We start from the raw sequence: 19,119 nt of genomic DNA, 5'->3' as shown, positions 1-19,119 counted from the left end.
TTGTTTGGTTACATTGTTAATATAATAGAGCAACATTGTAAAAAAATCCAGAGATGATCCAATAGTTTGTTTGGTTCAGCAGAACTGTGGCCATATCCTTAAGTCACTGAACTGTTGCAGCACTTTAATTTGTGAATTTACATAATTAGGCCCAGAAATCAATTAAGTTTGGCTGCTGTTTGTCCATTTTCACCAAAAGGGTTTGAGGCAGCAGATATATGATCCTTCATGTGAGAGTGGAGGGATTGTGTCCCCTGTCACCTTCCTAAAAGCTCGCTAAAAGCCCTCAGTAATGGCTCTCTGGTGTGTTTAACTGAGCCTGCAGTGCGAAAATAGAGACACTCCATAGGAACATTATCCTAATGTATCCCTATGTATGTGAAGAAACAGTCGCAGGAAGAAATCAATGCAGTGCTATGCTATTTAGTAAGTACAGTATTATGATTTAGTTACCAGACCTGCTGTATTTCATGTCAAATAATAAAAACCAGGTGTCAAATCTCCACCGTCTCATAAATCATGATACTGCTCGATCCGGAATAAGGCGAGCTCAGGCCCAGGGACAAGGACAGTGCACAACAGCCTCGGTGAGCAGTAATAGGAGTGGACAGAGTGCAACAACATAAGCCATGACTACAGCGTCCGGAGCTGCATCAGGACAGAAGTCAGTGTGTCGACATGTCAGGCTGAAAAAGACAGAGAGCCTGAGCATCAGCGGAGAGGCTTATTATTATTTAGAGAGAGAGAGAGAGAAAGAGGAGGACGGAGAAAAAGAGAGAGTACTGAGCCTCCTCTGAGTCACTGTGTTGCCCAGAGCTGTTTTTTTTTTCCTTCAAGTATGTGTTTTCTATCATTTTTATCAATGAAAAAGGTACTACTTGTGTCAGAGGGTGGCTGCATTCTTTAGAAAAATGTTCAAACCACAAACAAGCTTAGATGCAGGAGTTGTTAGAAGTGCACACAGGATCATAGTTACTAAAAGATTATTTATTAACTTGAAAGCACTCAGTGTATGGAGGGCATGCATCCATCAAAGCTTCACCGTCTACAAAATGTGTTCATTCTTATAGGTCACAAAAATGTTTGGAAGTCTGCATTTGGATCTGCGACGTACACATAATAAAAGACACTCTTGTCCTATTCATGTTAGTTCACTCACTGTTAATAAACGCTTCAAAGCGAATCAGTGTGATGTCATTTTAATGTGTATGTCTAATACAATATAATGGTAAATGCTGAAATGTAGTGTAAATAAACATAACCTAAAATCCATCGTCAGCAGACTGACTTGGCAATGTCAGTAATACATCAGCTAACAATTTTAGCTAACATTAGCAACTACAAGCTAATGGCTTTCCAAGACCAGATAGGCCGTGGTTGATTGGTTTACCTCCAGTCTGTTTCCCCTGATGTGCCCCTGATTTGTAATTCCTCCCATTAAACTCCAGATGTCAGAGTGATGCAAATCAAATGGGAGTGTCTCATTTTTTTTTTTGTGGGACATGTATCGTGAAACCTGGCAAGCCGCCCCAGAGGCAGAGGTGAGTGTGGGCACATTCCACCCGACTGACGTATCACTCGTCCGTGTGCCCGCTTTAGCCCTCCACCCCACTCAGTTTGATGCTGACAATGGATGGAACAGGTGCCAAGAAGCAGTAGGCCTTTACTGCCAAATTTCAAACCACTCGGTGCGAGACTTTCCCCGTTATTGACATAACATCACTTACTTCTTACTCGTCTTGTCTCACTCTGCAGACTGTCTGTCTGTTGCGTCCTTGTTCTTGTTGAAAGGTCTACCTGGCAATGATGCCTCCTTGTACACTCTCTTACAGTTGTACACTCTCAACACTGTTGAACGCTCTTTTACATTTTTATTTATTTCCTGTGAGCTATGAAGTGAAGACTCATATTTTACTTTCACAATCACATACTTCTACTTCTACTCCACGACAGTTCATTGTCAGTTAATTGTTTTCCTTCTGCGCAGAGCGTTGGAAAATGGACAAGAACTGAAATGAGCAGTTGATTGTCCCAATGACAAAAAATGTATTGGCATGCAAAAATGACAAACTATTTCATGTTCCAGCTTCTCTTATGAGGATTTTTCTTGTCACACTGGGCTCTGGGTAATCACTGAATTTTAAATTTTTTTTCCAAATCAGTCAATAATCAAGAAATAAAAAATCAGAATAATTATTATTTGCAGTCCTGCACAATAATAGTTTAAAATAAGCTGCATTGTTAAAACAGTGCTGTATTGAAATAATATATAATAATACATAAGTCAGAGGTGCAATTCTTCTACATTGTTATTTTCCTGATTATACTTCCATTTTACAGTGTTTTGGAACCACTTTTACTTGATTAAATGATCTAAATACTTCCTTCACCACAGTAAATGTATGCAGCTGTAGCTCAGATTTTATTGTTTCCTCTTTCGAAGCAATTCCTGGAATCGCACCAGCCACAAATTATGTTTTTTGGTCTTTTTGGCCACCGACAAACTAGTCTAACAGGACCAAAAAAACAAAACAAAACCAAACACACAGTAGCCTCCGTGTCAGGACTAATAAATAAGCGGAAGACTGAATGAACATCTCTTTTAATACCACGTACTCGTCACTGCGTGGTTGCAGGGTTAAGTGTCCGCTGGGCTGCGTTCCAGACAGCTGATGCGTGTCTCAGCCTGCTGTGCTGTTTGCACCCCCTGAAAAAAAAGAAAAAAGAAAAAAGCATAGTGCTGTGTGCGACATCCTCCCTTCCCATCCACACTGTCACCTTAGCAGTGTTTGGCAACGCATCCACTCTGCTCCTGCAGCCCTGCACAGACATGAAGCCTCTGAGCACAGACAGAAACCCCTGGAGGGTATGTGCAATATGGGTATGTGTAAAATTCAGTTTTTCAGTCTCAAGCTTCTCCTCCCAGACTTCCCTTCACAGCAACGCTGAATTTCCTGGTTATAATTTGGACACAGCAATAAACAGCTCTGAGCAGTTGTACATGCTGCCACCTTCCACAAACAGTGAAAAAGACACAGGAGGGACTTCCTCAGAAGCAGCCGACCAGGCTTCTTTACGTTTGTCCCTCTGCTCCGAGGGTCCCGTCCACCTCACTATTGAATTACACTCTCTTGTTTACCATTTCCAGCACATAAGAGAACAAAAACAGCTCAAAGCAAAAGAAGGAAGAAGCAGTGTATAATTTGAGTGGAGCAGCAGGAGCCCCGGCGGTGTCATGTCTGTGTCCTGGTAGCTCAAAGATAGCGCCGGCTGCAGAGGGAGAAATGAGTGTGGAAATGAGGTCTGTGGTTTGCGGTGCAGGTTGCAGAAGGTTTGTAGAGCTCATGTAGCTTTTTTTCTCCTGACTACTGAAGTGTACCAAAACCAAACATTTTTTTTGGGGTCATGCATGCTGGGTGCATCGACTTCTTAATGCAGGTTACCATCTCTCAATGTTACCATCATTACTCTGAAAACGCTGATACCATGCTAGAAAAAAAACCCCCAAAAACCTCTATACAAAAATACCTCTTTGTTAGCACTGGAAGAGAAAAAATGGAAGACAAGCGAACAAACAAGAAAAAGCCTTACAACCGAAAACAGATGAGGACAAAAACATTAGATTAGCAGGTCAATAACACTCTAGAAGGAATCGCGTGCTGTTAACGGACGATAAAGGACAAAGTTAAACTAATTTCAGTCACGTTTGCGTTATCTTGTTTGACCACAGCTCTCACTGTGAACAACATGATTAACGTTCGCCTCCTTGTGACTGTAACGCCAACGGTAAATGCGCAAGCTAGCCAGTTGACGTTAGCTGAGCCCGCGGGATAAAGTTTGTCAACCTCAACTTCTAACGTCACAGTAGCTCGCTTAGGGGAACATTGTTACCTCTCTCAAGTCTGTGAAGAGGTCAGGTTGTCGGTCCTTCTAAAGTGTTTGTTGCGTTCTCTCCCATCCTGAAGCACCTGTCTGCGTCCGCCTCAGAGGCTAAATATTGCCAAACAGACTATTTCCTTTTTTTTTCTCCGACCAGCATTAGTTCTGGACTTGCTAACTCTTGAGTGGCAGTGACAGGTCGGCCGCCGGTTGTTCAGTCGTCCACTCATGCAGTGCTGCCTGCTTGTGTCTCAGCCTCTGGTTACGTACGCTGTGGTTCTGTAGTCGTAAACAGCCACAGGTTGAGGAGCAGCTAGTTGATTTTCTTCTCTGTTGTTTCATCAAATACATTTGTCAACCACTGGTTTCCTTTAATTTCCCATAAAGTGGCTTTTAAAGTTTGAAAAATGCATCATCATATACCACACTGCATATACATCATCATATGGTAGCTTTTCTGTTTGAGCGTGTTCCAACTCTTTTGGGACTATTACGGGACTTACGCATAAAAAAATCTGTTGCGTGTGACTGAACAGTTTCATTTCATGGCGTGAAATTTAGCAGGTTAATTTTTGTCATTTCTTGTCGCTTGTGCTGCTATTTAAGTTAAGGAAAATGTGTATTTGCTTCGTCATTCGTGTTTACAATCATTTACATTATGGGTTGCGAAATTAAATCATACTATTGGGTGCACCTGAATTATGTGCTGGTGCACCCACTGTAAATGAAAAACCTAGGTCCAACGTAAGTCCAACATAAGTCCAGAGACTTACATATTCAGATTTCTTTGTTCTGTCCAACCATGAGGCCAAGATTTTGCCACGTCTGCTTGATGGATGACCAAAACTATTGATTGATTATCACAATTGTTGAGTTAATACCCCTAATTAAGTTTTACTTGTAGTAATATGACGTCTTTTTATAATCCGCCTTCAAGACCGAATATGAATCTGAATCGAATATTAATCTTGATAATATGAGGCATCATGAAGATTAATAACTCTTGCACTGCAAATTCAATCATCTCATCCTGTATCACTTGTGGGTTTATGCGTTTCCCCCTTTTCCCCACCCTCTCTCATCACTCTCTGTCTCTATCACCATGCCCAAATATCTGCACACCTCGTCCTCTCTCGTCCATTGTTAAAAAACCCTCCCATATACTCAGCTCGGTGAGAGCAGGTGGCAAACCGCAGGTGGACCCCGCACCTCCGCTCGGACTGGCCTCCGTCCCATGCACCCAGATTCCTGTCGCCACCGGGCACGTTACGAGTGGAACGCCACGGGAGGGGTTGTGGTCAGGAAGACCTCTTTCATTCTGATGGCCAGGTGGTTTGACTGACTGACCTTTCAGTGGCCTTGAAGCAAGAGGACAAATATCCTTTGTGGTCTTAGAGCTCTTTTGTGAATACAGAAATACATCCCCCCTCTTCCCACTCTTTGTTTTATATCACCCTTTTTTACAGTGATTTTTTTTTGTAGCGATTTCACTAATCACATTTTGGCACATTAGAGATTTATTGAAGAAAAAGGAATTAGGTGGGATCATTTATGTAGCATGAAGGGAAGTGTCTTTGTGAAATTAATGTAGCCAGACTGTTAATAAAATTCTGAGATTTATTGCTCTGAAAACAAATTATTAAAAGCATTACGGCAATTCCCCGGGATAACTGGTGACATTTAAGAACACATTCGGAGTTAGTGACCTGGAATTTGTAGGTATTAGATCCTATTACAGTTCTCATTTAATGGCCAGGCAAATATCTGAGGAGAGAATAAATGTTTTCCAGATAGCTCCGCAGTGCCCGCTGTGTGAGTACACAACGCCTCAGGCTCATCGTCATGTGTGTAATTCAGATAACATGGACACGAGGGGCTGATTAATTTTCAGAGTACATGTTGGACAATTCCAGGATTTTTTATTTTATTTTTTTTACTGTATATGCATTTTCTTTCAGCGGGCTTGGACAAAACAAACGGTTTGTGAGTGGTATCCTCATGCAATCCAGGTACTTTTTTGCCCCTAAGCTTGTTTTTTTGTTGTATCCCGCGCGTGTCCCTCCAACACTGAAGGAGTTGTATGTGAGTGCTAGCCGGATTCACTTCAGGAGGGGAAACATGCTGACGGGGGCGGGGAGGTGTGACAGGACTGCAAAGCTTTATAAATGGATAAAAGAACCCCTATACGGACGTGTCGAGGATGCGCGGGGAATCAGAGCAGAGGACAGGACGGGAATGGATGAGAGACGACTCCATGTTGGCCGTATTCTTGGTGCATTAATCCCCTCGAGCGTCGTCATGATAGTTCCTATAATGTAAACCTCCATCTCTCTCTCTCTCTCTCTCTCTCTCTCTCTCTCTCTCTCTCTCTCTCTCTCTCTCTCTCTCTCTCTCTCTCTCTCTCTCTGGTTCTTCCTCTTACTGAGGCCATGATTTCTGCAAATTCACAAAAAAAAACACTGGAACATGAGTCCATTGTGTGTTTTCCGAAGTAGCGTTATCTTCGCTGTTCTTGAGCACACAGCTGCCATCTCTTGAATAATTCCATTTGTTCCACTTTGAAGATTGCCTCTTTTTCTCTCCGTTGGGAATACATAAATGTCTGCCCTTGGTGTGCTGTCTGTGACTATTAGAAAGATGTGTTTACACCTCCGAGCCTGCTGCGTGAGCACTATTTTCTGATTTGCTTTCACCTTGGTGCATAGGTTAAAACGATTATAGCTCTGCAGTCAATTAAAGACATTGCACCTGATAGTCGATTTATTGTTTATTATTAGGCTGTAACTTTGACAGCTTATCTAACACTATCGGCGTTGCTGCTGACAACCCCCGGCATCTGCTAATGTGTACAGTTTGAATCAGGTGTCTTACATGGAGGTGTGACATACCTGGCTCTCTGTAATGGCTTCATCTGTCATGTTTAGAGAAGGTAATTCTGTGCTGACACGCAGGCTGAATGAATATGCACACTGCTCAGGCAATCTGATTTTTCACGCTGCCAGTTAATACGGCAGAGCATCAACATGATGTCTGTCACAGACTGACATTTTTTTTTTTTTTTTAATAAGGCACCCTTTCTGATGGGTTTTTATACATCATTCATCTGACAGACATGATAGATTGGCGAAAATAATGGATTGCCTGCATTAATACCAAATAGAAAGAATAAACACTGCTCAAAGAGGGTTTATCACAACCAGACCAACCTCGATCAGCGGAATACGTGTAACCAGGTTAACTTCTCATTGTTTCAGTTAAGATACAAAAAAAAGAAGATGTAATTAAATGACTGACACATTTGTTAAAAAGGGTGATTACTAACAGGATTACAGTTCTAAAATCAAGAATTATTAAAGTAACCCTCCCAACCCTGATCACGACTAGTGCTCATATGATGTATCGGCTAGTGTCATCTTATTTCTGTTGCTCTTTAAGTCTTTCTCAATGTTGGCTTATGGGAAAAAGTATTTTTGGGTTAGAGTTAGAGCCTATGTATGGGAATCACTGCTCGCACCAGCTTTAAAAGTAGGCCTGTGTAGATGTGATTACAAATATTAATCTGTTCTTTATTTCCTTCTTTTGTTAACAGAAAAACCCACCTATGATGCCTCCGGCTCCTCGTCTTTGCAAAGCGACCCCACAGTCACAGCTGCTCCTGCTCATCCATTGGCTGACCTGTCAGTGGCGGAGGAGGTGCCTCTCTCAGTCGTCCATCCGGATGGTGACTCGGAGTCTGAAGGGGAGGGTTTATCAGGGCAGCCGGCCTTTTCTTCTGTCTTAACTGTCATGGCAGGAACCGTCAAACATCCGGTGAGCCTTGATCAAAGTCGAACCTTGCCGACTATCACCAGGGACGTGACCCACACCACCCAATGGCCTTCACATAGTTCCAGCGAGGGCTCAGAGATGTCCTCCTCCTCATCGTCATCTGCGGGGGATAGGATCCTCCCCGCCAGCTCAGGTCTGACATCCACCACATCACAGGCTGTGTCTGAACCATCACATGTGTCCTTTTTGGATGTAAACAGGAATGTCTCATTGTTTTCAACACTGACATCTTCTTTATTATCATCATCAGTGTCTACATCAGCTCCATCCACCTCCTCTTTGTTATCATCAGTAGTGTCTCTATTGTCTCTACCACCTTCTGCTGGGTGGACAAACAAAGCTGCTTCTCCATCTCAAAGTCAAAGGGTTGCGTCCAGTCCTGTCCCTCAGACTGAAACAGTAACATTATCACCAGCGGGGTCTCTGGGCTGGACCGACAGTTTACCAACCACTCGTTCAGCTGTAACAGCTGTTACACCAGGACCGAAAAGCACAACAACCGACTTTTCAAGCGAAACCAGCACCGAAAAGGGCAATGAAGTGACAAAACACTCATTTTACACACCAGCGGATAAAATCCATGGAGTTAGTAGCACATACATCAGGAGTGCGAGCACAAAAGCAATTAAGACACCAGCAACTAGCACACATACATCATATTCTCCTCCTAGCCATCTTTTAGACATTTTACATGGACCCACTGAAACTTGGAACTTAGGTATGGACTCTGAATTGGCCAATAATCTTGAAATTAGCACCTCATTTCCCACCAATCAAGAGAGTCAAGCTGTTCAAAGGCAGCAGGGAGCTTTACAAAATCCCACATCGGCACTGCTGTCTGCCCCTCCTAAAATCTATTCACTTTCCAGTCATGTCACACAGCAGATGTTAAGTCAAACAGCATATGCGGATAGTCACACTTTTGTTCACAAAAGCGCTGGAGATGCAATCATGTCGCCTCTCAATTCAAATGTTGTAAATCCAACGATATCACCAGCAATGGCGTCGAGACCCGGCGGATCATTTTTTGCAGTTTCCTCCCAGACTCCGCCAGGTAAAATGTCTCTCTCCGAAAGTGCAGTCAGTGAGCTAACACCTATCCGCTCTGGCACGGCGTCCTCAGAGCATGCATCTAATCCTGGTGATTTACTGATGGCAGCGGGTCACGGCAGCCCCAGAGTTCCTGCCATCAATATAAATTACAACCAGGGAGAGATAGCAGAAGCGGAGCTCAAAACTCTTTCCGCTCAAGCTCACCTGAATAACTCACTTTCGCTCCTGCAGCCGAGGCCAGAGTCAACCGCTGGTTCCATCTCCAGAACAGGCACAATTACCTCCTCCACATCAGAATCAGACTCACTGCGTTTGCCAAGTGATGGAGTCATAAAAGTTAAAGAATCTCTAACACAAGCAGGGTCTCCTGAGGTCGTCACTCAGGGGCCCACAGGATGGTCGACCGGAAAAACGATATTTCCATCAAACAGTAGGACAGCATCTCATTCTGGTTCAGCGTTACCAGTCGGGTTAACAAAGGATGTAACCCATAAAAACACTCGGCCAGCGTACTTATCACCCTTATCTCTCAGCGCAAACCACAAGAACACTGATCATGACATGGGCCTGTCAACTAGTAGTGAGGTTCATTTTTCAGATCAAGCCAAAGCATCATCATCGATGCAAACGGCACCCTCAAAAAGCCCCTTTCAAACACAATCTTTACTTACATATCCCCACGTTAATACAGTATCTCACCAGACAGGGTCCTCTGCCAGAATCTCTGCTCACATCATGATATCTGAAGGAGCTGGCTATAGCATACCTTCCACTATTGAGGTGGGAACAATTGCAGGAAGCAGTAAAACATCACCAGCCTCTGATTTTCCAGTGACACATGGAAAGAGCCCTGCTGAGAGCTTCCACAGAAATACTGCAAAGATTTCAGTTTCTCCTTTATTTGATCAGTTGACTCAAATAAGCGACACTGCGTTTAACAAGAAGGATGTTCCATCAGTGCAGTTCACAACAGAGTTTCCATCTTTTATGACAACAAAGGGTTTCTTTGTGGTGACTAAAGGCTCTAGCGAAGGGTCACCCACTGAAATCCCTTTTCCTCCGCTACCTTTTGATGCTGCATCAGAAAGTCTTAAAGGTCTTTCTCGTAAAGACGCTGCGACACTCATGGGCAAGTCTACTCCATCTTCCTGGCCTGAAATCATCCTCACACCGAGGACAAACTCTGCCTCTCACTCTCAGGGATCCATCACTAGCGCGAGAAGCCATAAATCAAATTTTTATTCAGGCAGACGAACAACCATCCCCTCCACTGCTTCCTCTGCTGCCACTACGTCCTCAAGTGATGGACGAAACAGCAGTGAAACAATCAGGGCTATTTTCAGCTTTGGCACAAAAATAATGGCACAGAAGACAAAGTGGAAAACCACCAAGCCACCAGTGCCTTTTCAAAGCACTGCCTCCGAATTAGAAAACACATCTACTGGTTTTGATGGGGTGAAATCTAATTTACAAGCAGATGGACCATCACATGAACACCCAAAGCTGGAAGGCGGACAAGAGCGTAATGTGCATATATTGAATTTGACTGATCCGACTGCAGTCGCCAGTGATCTGTATTCAGATGGAGAGCATCCCTCTTTTCCATATGTTAAAGGCACATCAGGATATAAAGAGCAGAGTGTGAATTTGTTCCCAGCTCATCTCAGATCTGCTCCTGCACAGCGAGAAGCAACTGTAAACACTGCTGCACCATCAGGTTCAGATGGCTTTCTGCCCCTCTCTCACATAACTACTGCCTCTGTACCAGCTTCACAAGCTTCTTCTCTGGCGTTTTTGTATGAGAGCAGACACAGCCCCCCGCCGGCAGATGTTGACTCTCTTGACTCTGCATTTGATGCCGCTCTCACAAACAACCCTTCGCTCGATTTCTCTGAAACTATTGACAATACGAATGATTGGACACTGAGTAAGTTAACTCTGCCAACAGAGCTGGTGCCACCATTGTCTTCAGGGAGTTCATCACTGTCACACGGCGGTATCACAGCCTCCTTACATGTGAAACCCTTCATTTCAATGTCTTCTTCATTGCTGTCATCATTGACATCACATCCTGGTACAGTGTTGTTCATTAAACCCTCCATGCACCCAGGCACTGCATCCTCATCCGTGTCTGTACCCGTCACATCTCCATCCCCATCACCAAGTCCCACCTTGACTGAGACGTTTGTCGTCCCTACAGAGACAGGGACGGATGAGTTAACTGCTGGAACATCGCGAGCAGATGCGCTCACTTTCCCCAAAGAAAAAGTGGTCAGTCTCGCCCCCTCTCAGTCAGTCAGAATTACCCTTTCTACTGGGCCCACCGAGAGGACATCTCAGGTATCACCTCTGCCCCCCGGACAGGACACCACAACAGCCTCCATCAAGCTCACCGCCACAACTGTAGCTACCAACACCAGAACTAAAAGCCCCACCACTACCACGCCTTCCCTCAGAGTCACTATCGGAACCATGCAGTCTACCACCACCACAACGACCACACCACAACCCCCACCTGTGACCAGGAAAACGACGACCACCACAACCATCAGGACTCAAACCAGCAGGAGAACGTTCACGCCGCCCGTCCCCAGAACGAGTCCTCCCAGGGGGGCCACCGCCGTCTTTCTTTCCCCTTTTACCACCACCACAGAGGCTCCGCCGCAGCAGTGCAACATCACAGAGAGACTGTGGGTGAAAACAGGTAAACAAAACTTTTGCCACAGTCTTAAAATCACGTTTAATGTCATATCCTCTCTAACATGTTTTGTCCATTGTCTGTCTGGGTTTCTTCCTCTTCTGTCCCTCTGTCTGTCTCTCTATCTCCATATCTCTCTTAGTTGTTTCCATCTATGTGAGAAGAAACAGGCTGGACAGCATTCAAAGGCAGAACCTGCGAAGGGGACTAAGTCAGGGCCTCCGAAAAGCTCTGAATGATAGTTCAGCCCAGGCTCAGGTCAGACTGTCATCAGTTACTGTTGATCAATCAACCACAGATGTTAAGTTTTTAACATTCATTTATCCATATAGACTATAGATCCATGGTTTTTCTTGCTTGGCGCCTTTTGTTGCTACATCTGCTGCTGCATTTCTCGGTTCAGTACCGCCACCAACTGTTGATCAATGGGACAGTGAGTTGCTTGGACTGTGTCGCCTTGACACGCACTGCCAAACATGTCAAAACAAACCTCTTAAGGTTTTCAGAGGCTACGCACATAGAAAGAGGAGCGGATAACGGCACTCAGTAAAGAACTGTCCCGGGAAAAATCGGGCACCTATGTTGAGGATTCGCCTCTAAACCAAAACTGAGCTACTGTAACTGTTACGGGTCAACCAGTAAAAGACGAACATGCAGCTGTTGAGTGAGTAGACATTGCTGCAACAGTTGCTCAAGAAATAAAGTTGCATCTTACATCCAACCTCCTTATTTCTTGGTAGGTTGGATGTTGTCAAGATAAATAAAACCAGCACTGCTATAGATGCAATGCATTAAACTGACAGTTTGCAAATACTGTTAAAAATGTTTTAATTAAATCTCAAATTAAAGACTAGAAAAACTGTTAGGGTTGCATATCATATCACTTTGCACTTTGGTTCTTGCCCACCTTATATCCCACTGGCCCACCTAAATTGCTATTTCTGGCTACACTACTCTTGTGTATTGCATCACGTGTACACATGCACATGCAAATGCTTCCCATTGCACGTACACAAGATATCAACAACTCAGGGAGCCTCTCTGTAGCATTGCTCTACAGCACTACTAGTTGTCAAAAACTCCACAAGGTACCTTTAAAAGACACATAAAATTAATGTAAGCAGTGCTCGCAGTTTCTCTGATACTGTTAATGTCCCTGAAGCGACTCTAAGCTGAATGAGTCATCTTAACCTGAGGGCAGGTTTAGAGCTGCATGCTTGATTTACAAACAGACAGCGTTATCTTTTCTTACTTTCTTACTGGTCAGCCTGCTGTTTTTATCTCGACAGCATCAACCTGAATCAATACACAAAGACTGAACAGTTGTGACGGGTAGACAACTTGTCACAACTGTTCAGTCTGCGTCTGTGTCTCTCTATGAACAATCCCTGTGAGCTAAAGTAGAGCTAGAATCGAAATGAATGCAAAAATAAATTTGACATGAATTCATAAAATTGAGAGCAGGATTTTGTTCTGGAGAATTTGGTTCATTGTACAGTGGAAAAAGTTGCACAGTGAAGTGAAAGGTATTCAAACGTGTTGGATCCTCTATGAATTAAATGAACAGAGTTATTTGAAGCTCACATCTCCCATATCTTGCGAAATGTATCACAGATTTCTTTCCAAAGAAGCAGTTGTTAATACAACTTGTTGACTGACATCTGCTTTTTTACAGACTGAGTCTGAAAATCAGAAATCATCACATAATCTTCTAACACATGCAGAACAGTGAATGGTTCCTAATTTTGCCCTCACCAGAAATCTGGAAGTTTATTAGCGTGGAGTGAATTAGACACTTGTACCAAGGACCCTCATGTAGGCTATGCAAGAAGAGATGAGGACCAATATAGAAATTAGGTTGACTGAATGTGTCCCAGATGGCAGCCGGTGATGTCACATATTTGAGTAACTGTACCAACACTAAAGCAAGATGTAGATTAGGATTTGTGGCGGAGCAGCAGAGGAGAACTGTTGCTCCAGTTTCCTCATATTTACAAGAAACAGGCTTTTATTTACAAGCAGAGAGAAGGGCTGCACGATAAATCAAAAATATTGTAGAAAATTGCAATATGGCCAAGTGCAATATCCAAGATAAAGGTAAAATTTACGACAAAACCAGTTGGCCTGCCTCTCCTTTCTGTTTCTCCCTCACAGCAACATTATCTACTTTCTTCGTCAGCAATACATTTAATAAAGTCCCCTTGTTAAATGATCTCGGATGGATGAAAAAAAAACAATATAAAATGCTAAAATTCCAAATATCACCAAATATCCTTGGGTGGTCTGCTAAAGTACAATATATGTGTTGGAAACTCTGGAAACTGTATTTAAATGAAGTGCTGTAGTGTTGCAGCCACTACCATGATTTCTCCAGAAAATAATTGAAAATGAAAATTGTGATACAAAAAGAATCATTCCCACTTGTCCTGATTCATATCAAAATGGTAATTTCTGTCAAAACAAATTGCCAGCGAGTATACAGTATCCATCCACACTTCACCAAAAGGAAGTCTTACCAGAGCAGCAGAGATTTGGTTGAACAAAAACCCAGGAGGGAACCAATCCCTGCCTTTCCCCTGCAATAATGACAACAGATCCAGCGCTCGCACAATGATCTTTATGTCTGTGGATTAGCCATTTGTGGAACCAATCATGGCTCCCACTGTGCCAAAACCATTCTCTGTCTCCAATAAGCCTCTAATACCTCCTCTCACTATGACTTTGTATCAGGAGCACCTCTTGGCTATGAGCAGCGACGCTAAAATTCAGTCGATGAGGAGTAAAACAAAAAAAAAAAAGTGCATTTGAGTGCGGATGTGTAATACAAAGAGACAAAGACTTCCTTTGGGAACAATGTCAGTTTTTCTGTGCATACTCTGATAACGTTAAAGAAATGAGATGGCCAGACTTCAATTTGGTTGTAAAAGTAAAATTAGTCTGCGGGGTTCTGGAAACAGATGAAGCAGCGATGGGATTCCGTTTCCGACATAGACAAAGGCTCTCCTCCTGGTCTCCAGTGGGTCGGAGCGCCATGTAAGTGTTGCAGTTTAGGCAAGTGTTAAGTGTGTGCATGTTTCAGTGTGTGTGTGTGTTTACTCGTATGTCTGCAATCCTATGAAACGTCCCGGCGTGTTGTATATCTCAACGTGGAAGTATCAGGTAATTGAGAGTGAGGCCTGTGTATTCGTCCTGCCCCCCCCCCGTGAAGGTCAACGCTCTCACATGTTCACCCTCTTTCTCTGCGTGGTCTCTGGAGGTGTCTTGCTTCACTGCACTCCTGTCACCCATTTTAACATTGCTTGGGTTCCCTTTTAGCAGCACTGCGCTCTCATCCAATGGGAAGCAAGCTGTCGGCAAGGGAAATCGCTTCTGTGTTTAATTATAGGTTATAAATGGCTGGGAGGAGTGTGATGTGCCGCGCCGATGCTAAAAAGATGATGAGAGATAGACTAAATGAGTTGAACCACAAGACTTAAACCATTTGGATCCTTTTAAAAAAACAGATGAAAGCAAACTATTTTTGTGTCTTGCAGTTGGGGTTCTCTCCAGCGACTCGAAACTTTTTTTTTTTTCGAGATCTGTCGGGTTAATCTGTTGGCGTTTTTTTTTTTTTTCACGCTCTTTGAGACAAAGTTGGTGGCTGTGTTATCAATCTCTGGCCTGCTGGAAATGCAATCCTTTAATAACACCTTCACACGGGTGAAGCCGGAGAGGATGAAGTGATAATAAAGGGCTCTTTTCATAGAGCTCCTAACAAGGCTGAATTGTGAGGAGGCAGAGTGGTGACTCTCATCCACAGAGGCTCCGGGGGCTCTCGGTGGTTCTCGGCCAGCGGATCTTGTCAGCACAGGCCTTTCAGATGGGTTTAGATAACGGACCTGAATGGTTTCACCTCTCCTGCCTACACAAACCTAGTTTCACCACCTCTATCATCATTCGCCTTTTTCCGGTTTTTGTTCACGTAAGGTTCACCGAAAAGTCAAACCCTTTCTCTGAAAAACGCATCTATTTTTACGTGTCATGCAACACAGTTACGCAACGCACAGATTTCACCTGAGAACGAGAATGATACCTGGCCTTCTTCGGCTAAGAAGTGAACGAACATAAGCGTCCTTTGTCCCGAGCTCCCTGTTTAACAGTCTCTCCCATTCCTCGCCCATCGTTGCTCTCTATCCAGCAGCCCTTCACTCCCTTCGGGTTCTCTCCACATGTCTGTACTCCCTAATCACCCTCTCTCCTGTTGCTCACGCTGTCGTTAGCGAGTGGTTGGAATACGCCATCAATCCAATACGATTCAATATCTTGTCATTCAGCTCACTTGCTAATATGACTGAAGGACACCATGTTAGGATCATGTCTAAAAAAGACCATACCCTGATTATACATTTTGCTGACTCGCCATCAATATTTTATGTCGATCATTTTTCAAAGCATACATTTTTTTGGTTGATTTACTGCTATACGTGTCACGCAATGGATGGTTTTCTTTTCATTTCTTACTACTTGCTTCAGATCTGCCCTTTTTTGTTTGTTTTTTTTACAGCAGATAGCAAACTTGTCATACTGACGTAGACAAATCACAGGTGTTACTAAAAGCCTTCACGATGCTTCTATTTAAATGTCCCAGTAAGCCATGACAGTGGGACAGTGAGCCAGCATGCACAGCGCTAGGACCTGAAACTGAAGCAGCTAAATGGAATTCAGCCATCATTAGTTTCATTGTTTACACCTCTGAGTTTCCTTCCGTATCATGTCGACATCCTGTATCTTCCCCGAAAAGGGCTTTATTGTAAATGACTTACGAATCAGTGCCTGTTTTTTGCATTTTAGCAAAGGAAGTAAAGAATTGATTGTGTCTTACTGCTCACTTTCATGGATTACCTGCTTTGAGCATATAATTCAAGTGTCTAAAATTGATTTTCATACTGTAGTTAAAATGAATAAAAACCAGCGGAAAATAGAAATTCGCTTTCAGATGTACTGGGGGTATTTAAAACATGGCTGGAAGTAACGATACATGCAACACATCTCTGATGTTTTTATCTATGGTTTTATTTGGTGCTTCTTTACATACCACGCTTAGAAAATCAGCGGCGGTTGGTACGAATTGGTTGGTTACAAGTACCTTGTAATTTACTGGCTTGGCCAAACAGAATTGTTTTTCTGGTTATTCCACCTTAAATGTGTTTCTCAAGTGAGTTTTCAATAAAGTTTGCATTATTTTATATCTCAAAATTGTAGAAAGTGGTAAAAAATCTTTATTAAATAACATTTCACTTTTAAGTTTTTGCTAACCTCCAGTGATTTAACTTCCAACCCTGCTGTAGGGATGTAGAAGTGCCCTCCAAGACCCCGCAGTCTGACTCACCAGATTTAGATTGTGGGCAATAGCCTGCCATCGGTGGACTATTTCAGTCAGCGTTCTCCTCCCCTGCAGTTATCTGCATGGTAGCTTTTTAAATACCTTGTCTCTACAGCATCAACAAGCTCCGAGCTAACAGCGCTGAAAATTGCAAGCTGCCCTAACCCTAACGTCGCCGCTAACGGTACAAAGCTAAACAGCTAGCTGCTGTTGCCTTTTCTCTTTTGTGATTTAGCCATTTCAGTGCCAGGGTTCATCCTCCTGGACTTGTTCCTATCACTAACCACCCCTGGCATCACAAGTGGATGTGGTCAGATGTGAGACAGGCTTAAGACGTTCAAGCGGAGGAGGCAGTCAAACACAATTTTTCAGCCTGGTTTTAGCCAACTCAAGTCATCATAATGCAGTTAATGGGCTAAAATATAATACAAACTACCATTATGGTCATTCAGAGACATCTAATTCTCTTCTCTACTTTCCCCCTCTCAGGTGGAGACTGTATTTGGTTCTCCCAACATGACAGTGGCTTATCACGTGACCGGAGGGGACATTGTTTACCCTCCCTCTGTAGTGCAGGAAGGCTTGGACTCCTATGGCCGTGATAAGCTGATTGCAGACCTGCGACAGTACCTCCCCATGGTAACGGCCCTGCCCCTCCCAGTTGCATTATGGAGATCCAGCCCAGCCACCGGCTTCCAGCTGAAAACAGGTCAGCTGGTGTTCAGTCAGGATGAAAGCAAAGAAATAAGTCAGAGATCAGCTTGAGACTTAATGTTATTTGTTCATGCTGTGATCGGGAGCTGGAGCGGCTCAGTGAAAACTAGGTTTGAGAAGTAAGAAAATAAACACATCTTGTGATACCAAATCGGAGGAGGAAATGAGTATATTGCATGAATTAAGGTACATATAACCTGATATAAGATTTGTATTCTCAGTGCCAATAAATAGCTTCCAAAGATACCAAAAATACATTATCGTTGCCTACTGAAGAGTAATACATCTGTCGGTGTGCAGCTTCGTGAGCGTTTTTGTTTTAATGTTTCAGTGCTGCAGTTTGTGGGAGCAGGTGATGATCCTCGGTCCTGTCGGTTCTCCCAAATGATGGAACAAAGGCTCGAGAAGGTGTTCTCTGAAGCACAGGCCAAAGTGCTGAACACCAACAGCAGACTCTCTGTTCAGGTACCGTGTTGAAACTAGCACTGAGGAGGTGTTCTGCTTAGTTTTATCGTGATTTTCCAAATGTTCTGGTGTCACTGTACTTAAATAGATCAAAACAATCTGATGTCTGACTCAGATAGAGACCTTGTGCTGCCATGTAAACAGAACCATCCAGCCAACAGAAGTTACATGATGATTACTGGGGTTCACTAAATACCTTTCGCAGCACATTAGAAGACTTGTAACTTTGGCAGTTTTGTCCCCTGCCACACATAAATATCACCGTGCGGTTCAGGCGATTTTGGCAGCTCCAGACAGACGCAAACTGTGTGCAATTTGTGCAAAATTGTCCCTTAGTGTATCCAGCTTTGCCTTTTAAACCCGAGCTGCTTCTGAGATGCAAATTAATTATGTTTAGGGAGGCTATGTTTGTATTAATTTTAATGAGCTGAAACACTAAAGTGCACTCTACATTAAAGCTAATTCGATAGTTATGCATGGGAGAAATACTACAATATTTTTGCTTTCATGCTTTGCCAGTTTCCCAGCCGTAGTGCTCGTAGATGATTTTCACATTTGTTCATCCAGGACAATAATTGATTCTTTGATGTCTGTCATCTCTACTATTTCAAGATTTGTCCCAATCTTCTAGATTTGCACATTACAGTAATGTAATCCCAAATATTTTACATGGTTTCACATATATAAATATATAAATTCGTCTGTGCCCTCATCTCACCCTTCCTGTTTTTCTCCCCCCCAGATGCTGAGTGTCTCTCAGGCAGCAGCCTCTCCTGCTGTGTCATTGGTCTACGCTGTGAGGAATGGGACTGTCTTCCTTAATGGCACCACTGCCTCAAACCTCCTTGGTCAGCTGTCAGCTGAGCTGGTGGGCTACTTCCTCTTCTATCCACCACTTATCATTGCTGAGCGTAAGTCACAATTTGCATTCAGATTGTACGTCTCTTAGTCAGGAGTGATTCAACAGCCTTACGAGAGGAGATACCAGAAATAGTTCTCTTGTTCATTTGGGAATGATTTGCGCTCCAAATACAAATTAGATTCAACAATTTCCTTGGTTTTTGGCTTTTTGCTGATGCCCTTAAGTTTAAGGTTCTATACAAACTTGTCAGGCTGTGCC

General features: G+C 43.3%; 1 protein-coding gene across 2 annotated transcripts in view; it reads left to right on the top strand.

Annotated features, from left to right (window-relative positions):
- Positions 1–19,119, top strand: part of kiaa1549lb (KIAA1549-like b) — a 74,422-nt gene that overhangs the window by 22,968 nt on the left and 32,335 nt on the right. For both annotated transcript variants that reach the window (XM_030414930.1, XM_030414931.1), the window contains exons 2-7: positions 7,469–7,840; positions 10,961–11,464; positions 11,601–11,716; positions 17,310–17,529; positions 17,866–17,999; positions 18,742–18,910. In XM_030414930.1, the coding sequence (XP_030270790.1) occupies positions 7,469–7,840; positions 10,961–11,464; positions 11,601–11,716; positions 17,310–17,529; positions 17,866–17,999; positions 18,742–18,910 (1,515 nt within the window). The remainder of the gene's footprint in view (positions 1–7,468; positions 7,841–10,960; positions 11,465–11,600; positions 11,717–17,309; positions 17,530–17,865; positions 18,000–18,741; positions 18,911–19,119) is intronic.

Source organism: Sparus aurata, chromosome 4 (assembly GCF_900880675.1).
Source record: "Sparus aurata chromosome 4, fSpaAur1.1, whole genome shotgun sequence".
NCBI classification, from domain to species: Eukaryota; Metazoa; Chordata; class Actinopteri; order Spariformes; family Sparidae; genus Sparus; species Sparus aurata.
Note: the sequence above shows the minus strand (reverse complement) of the source record. Positions and strands in the feature narration are given on the sequence as shown.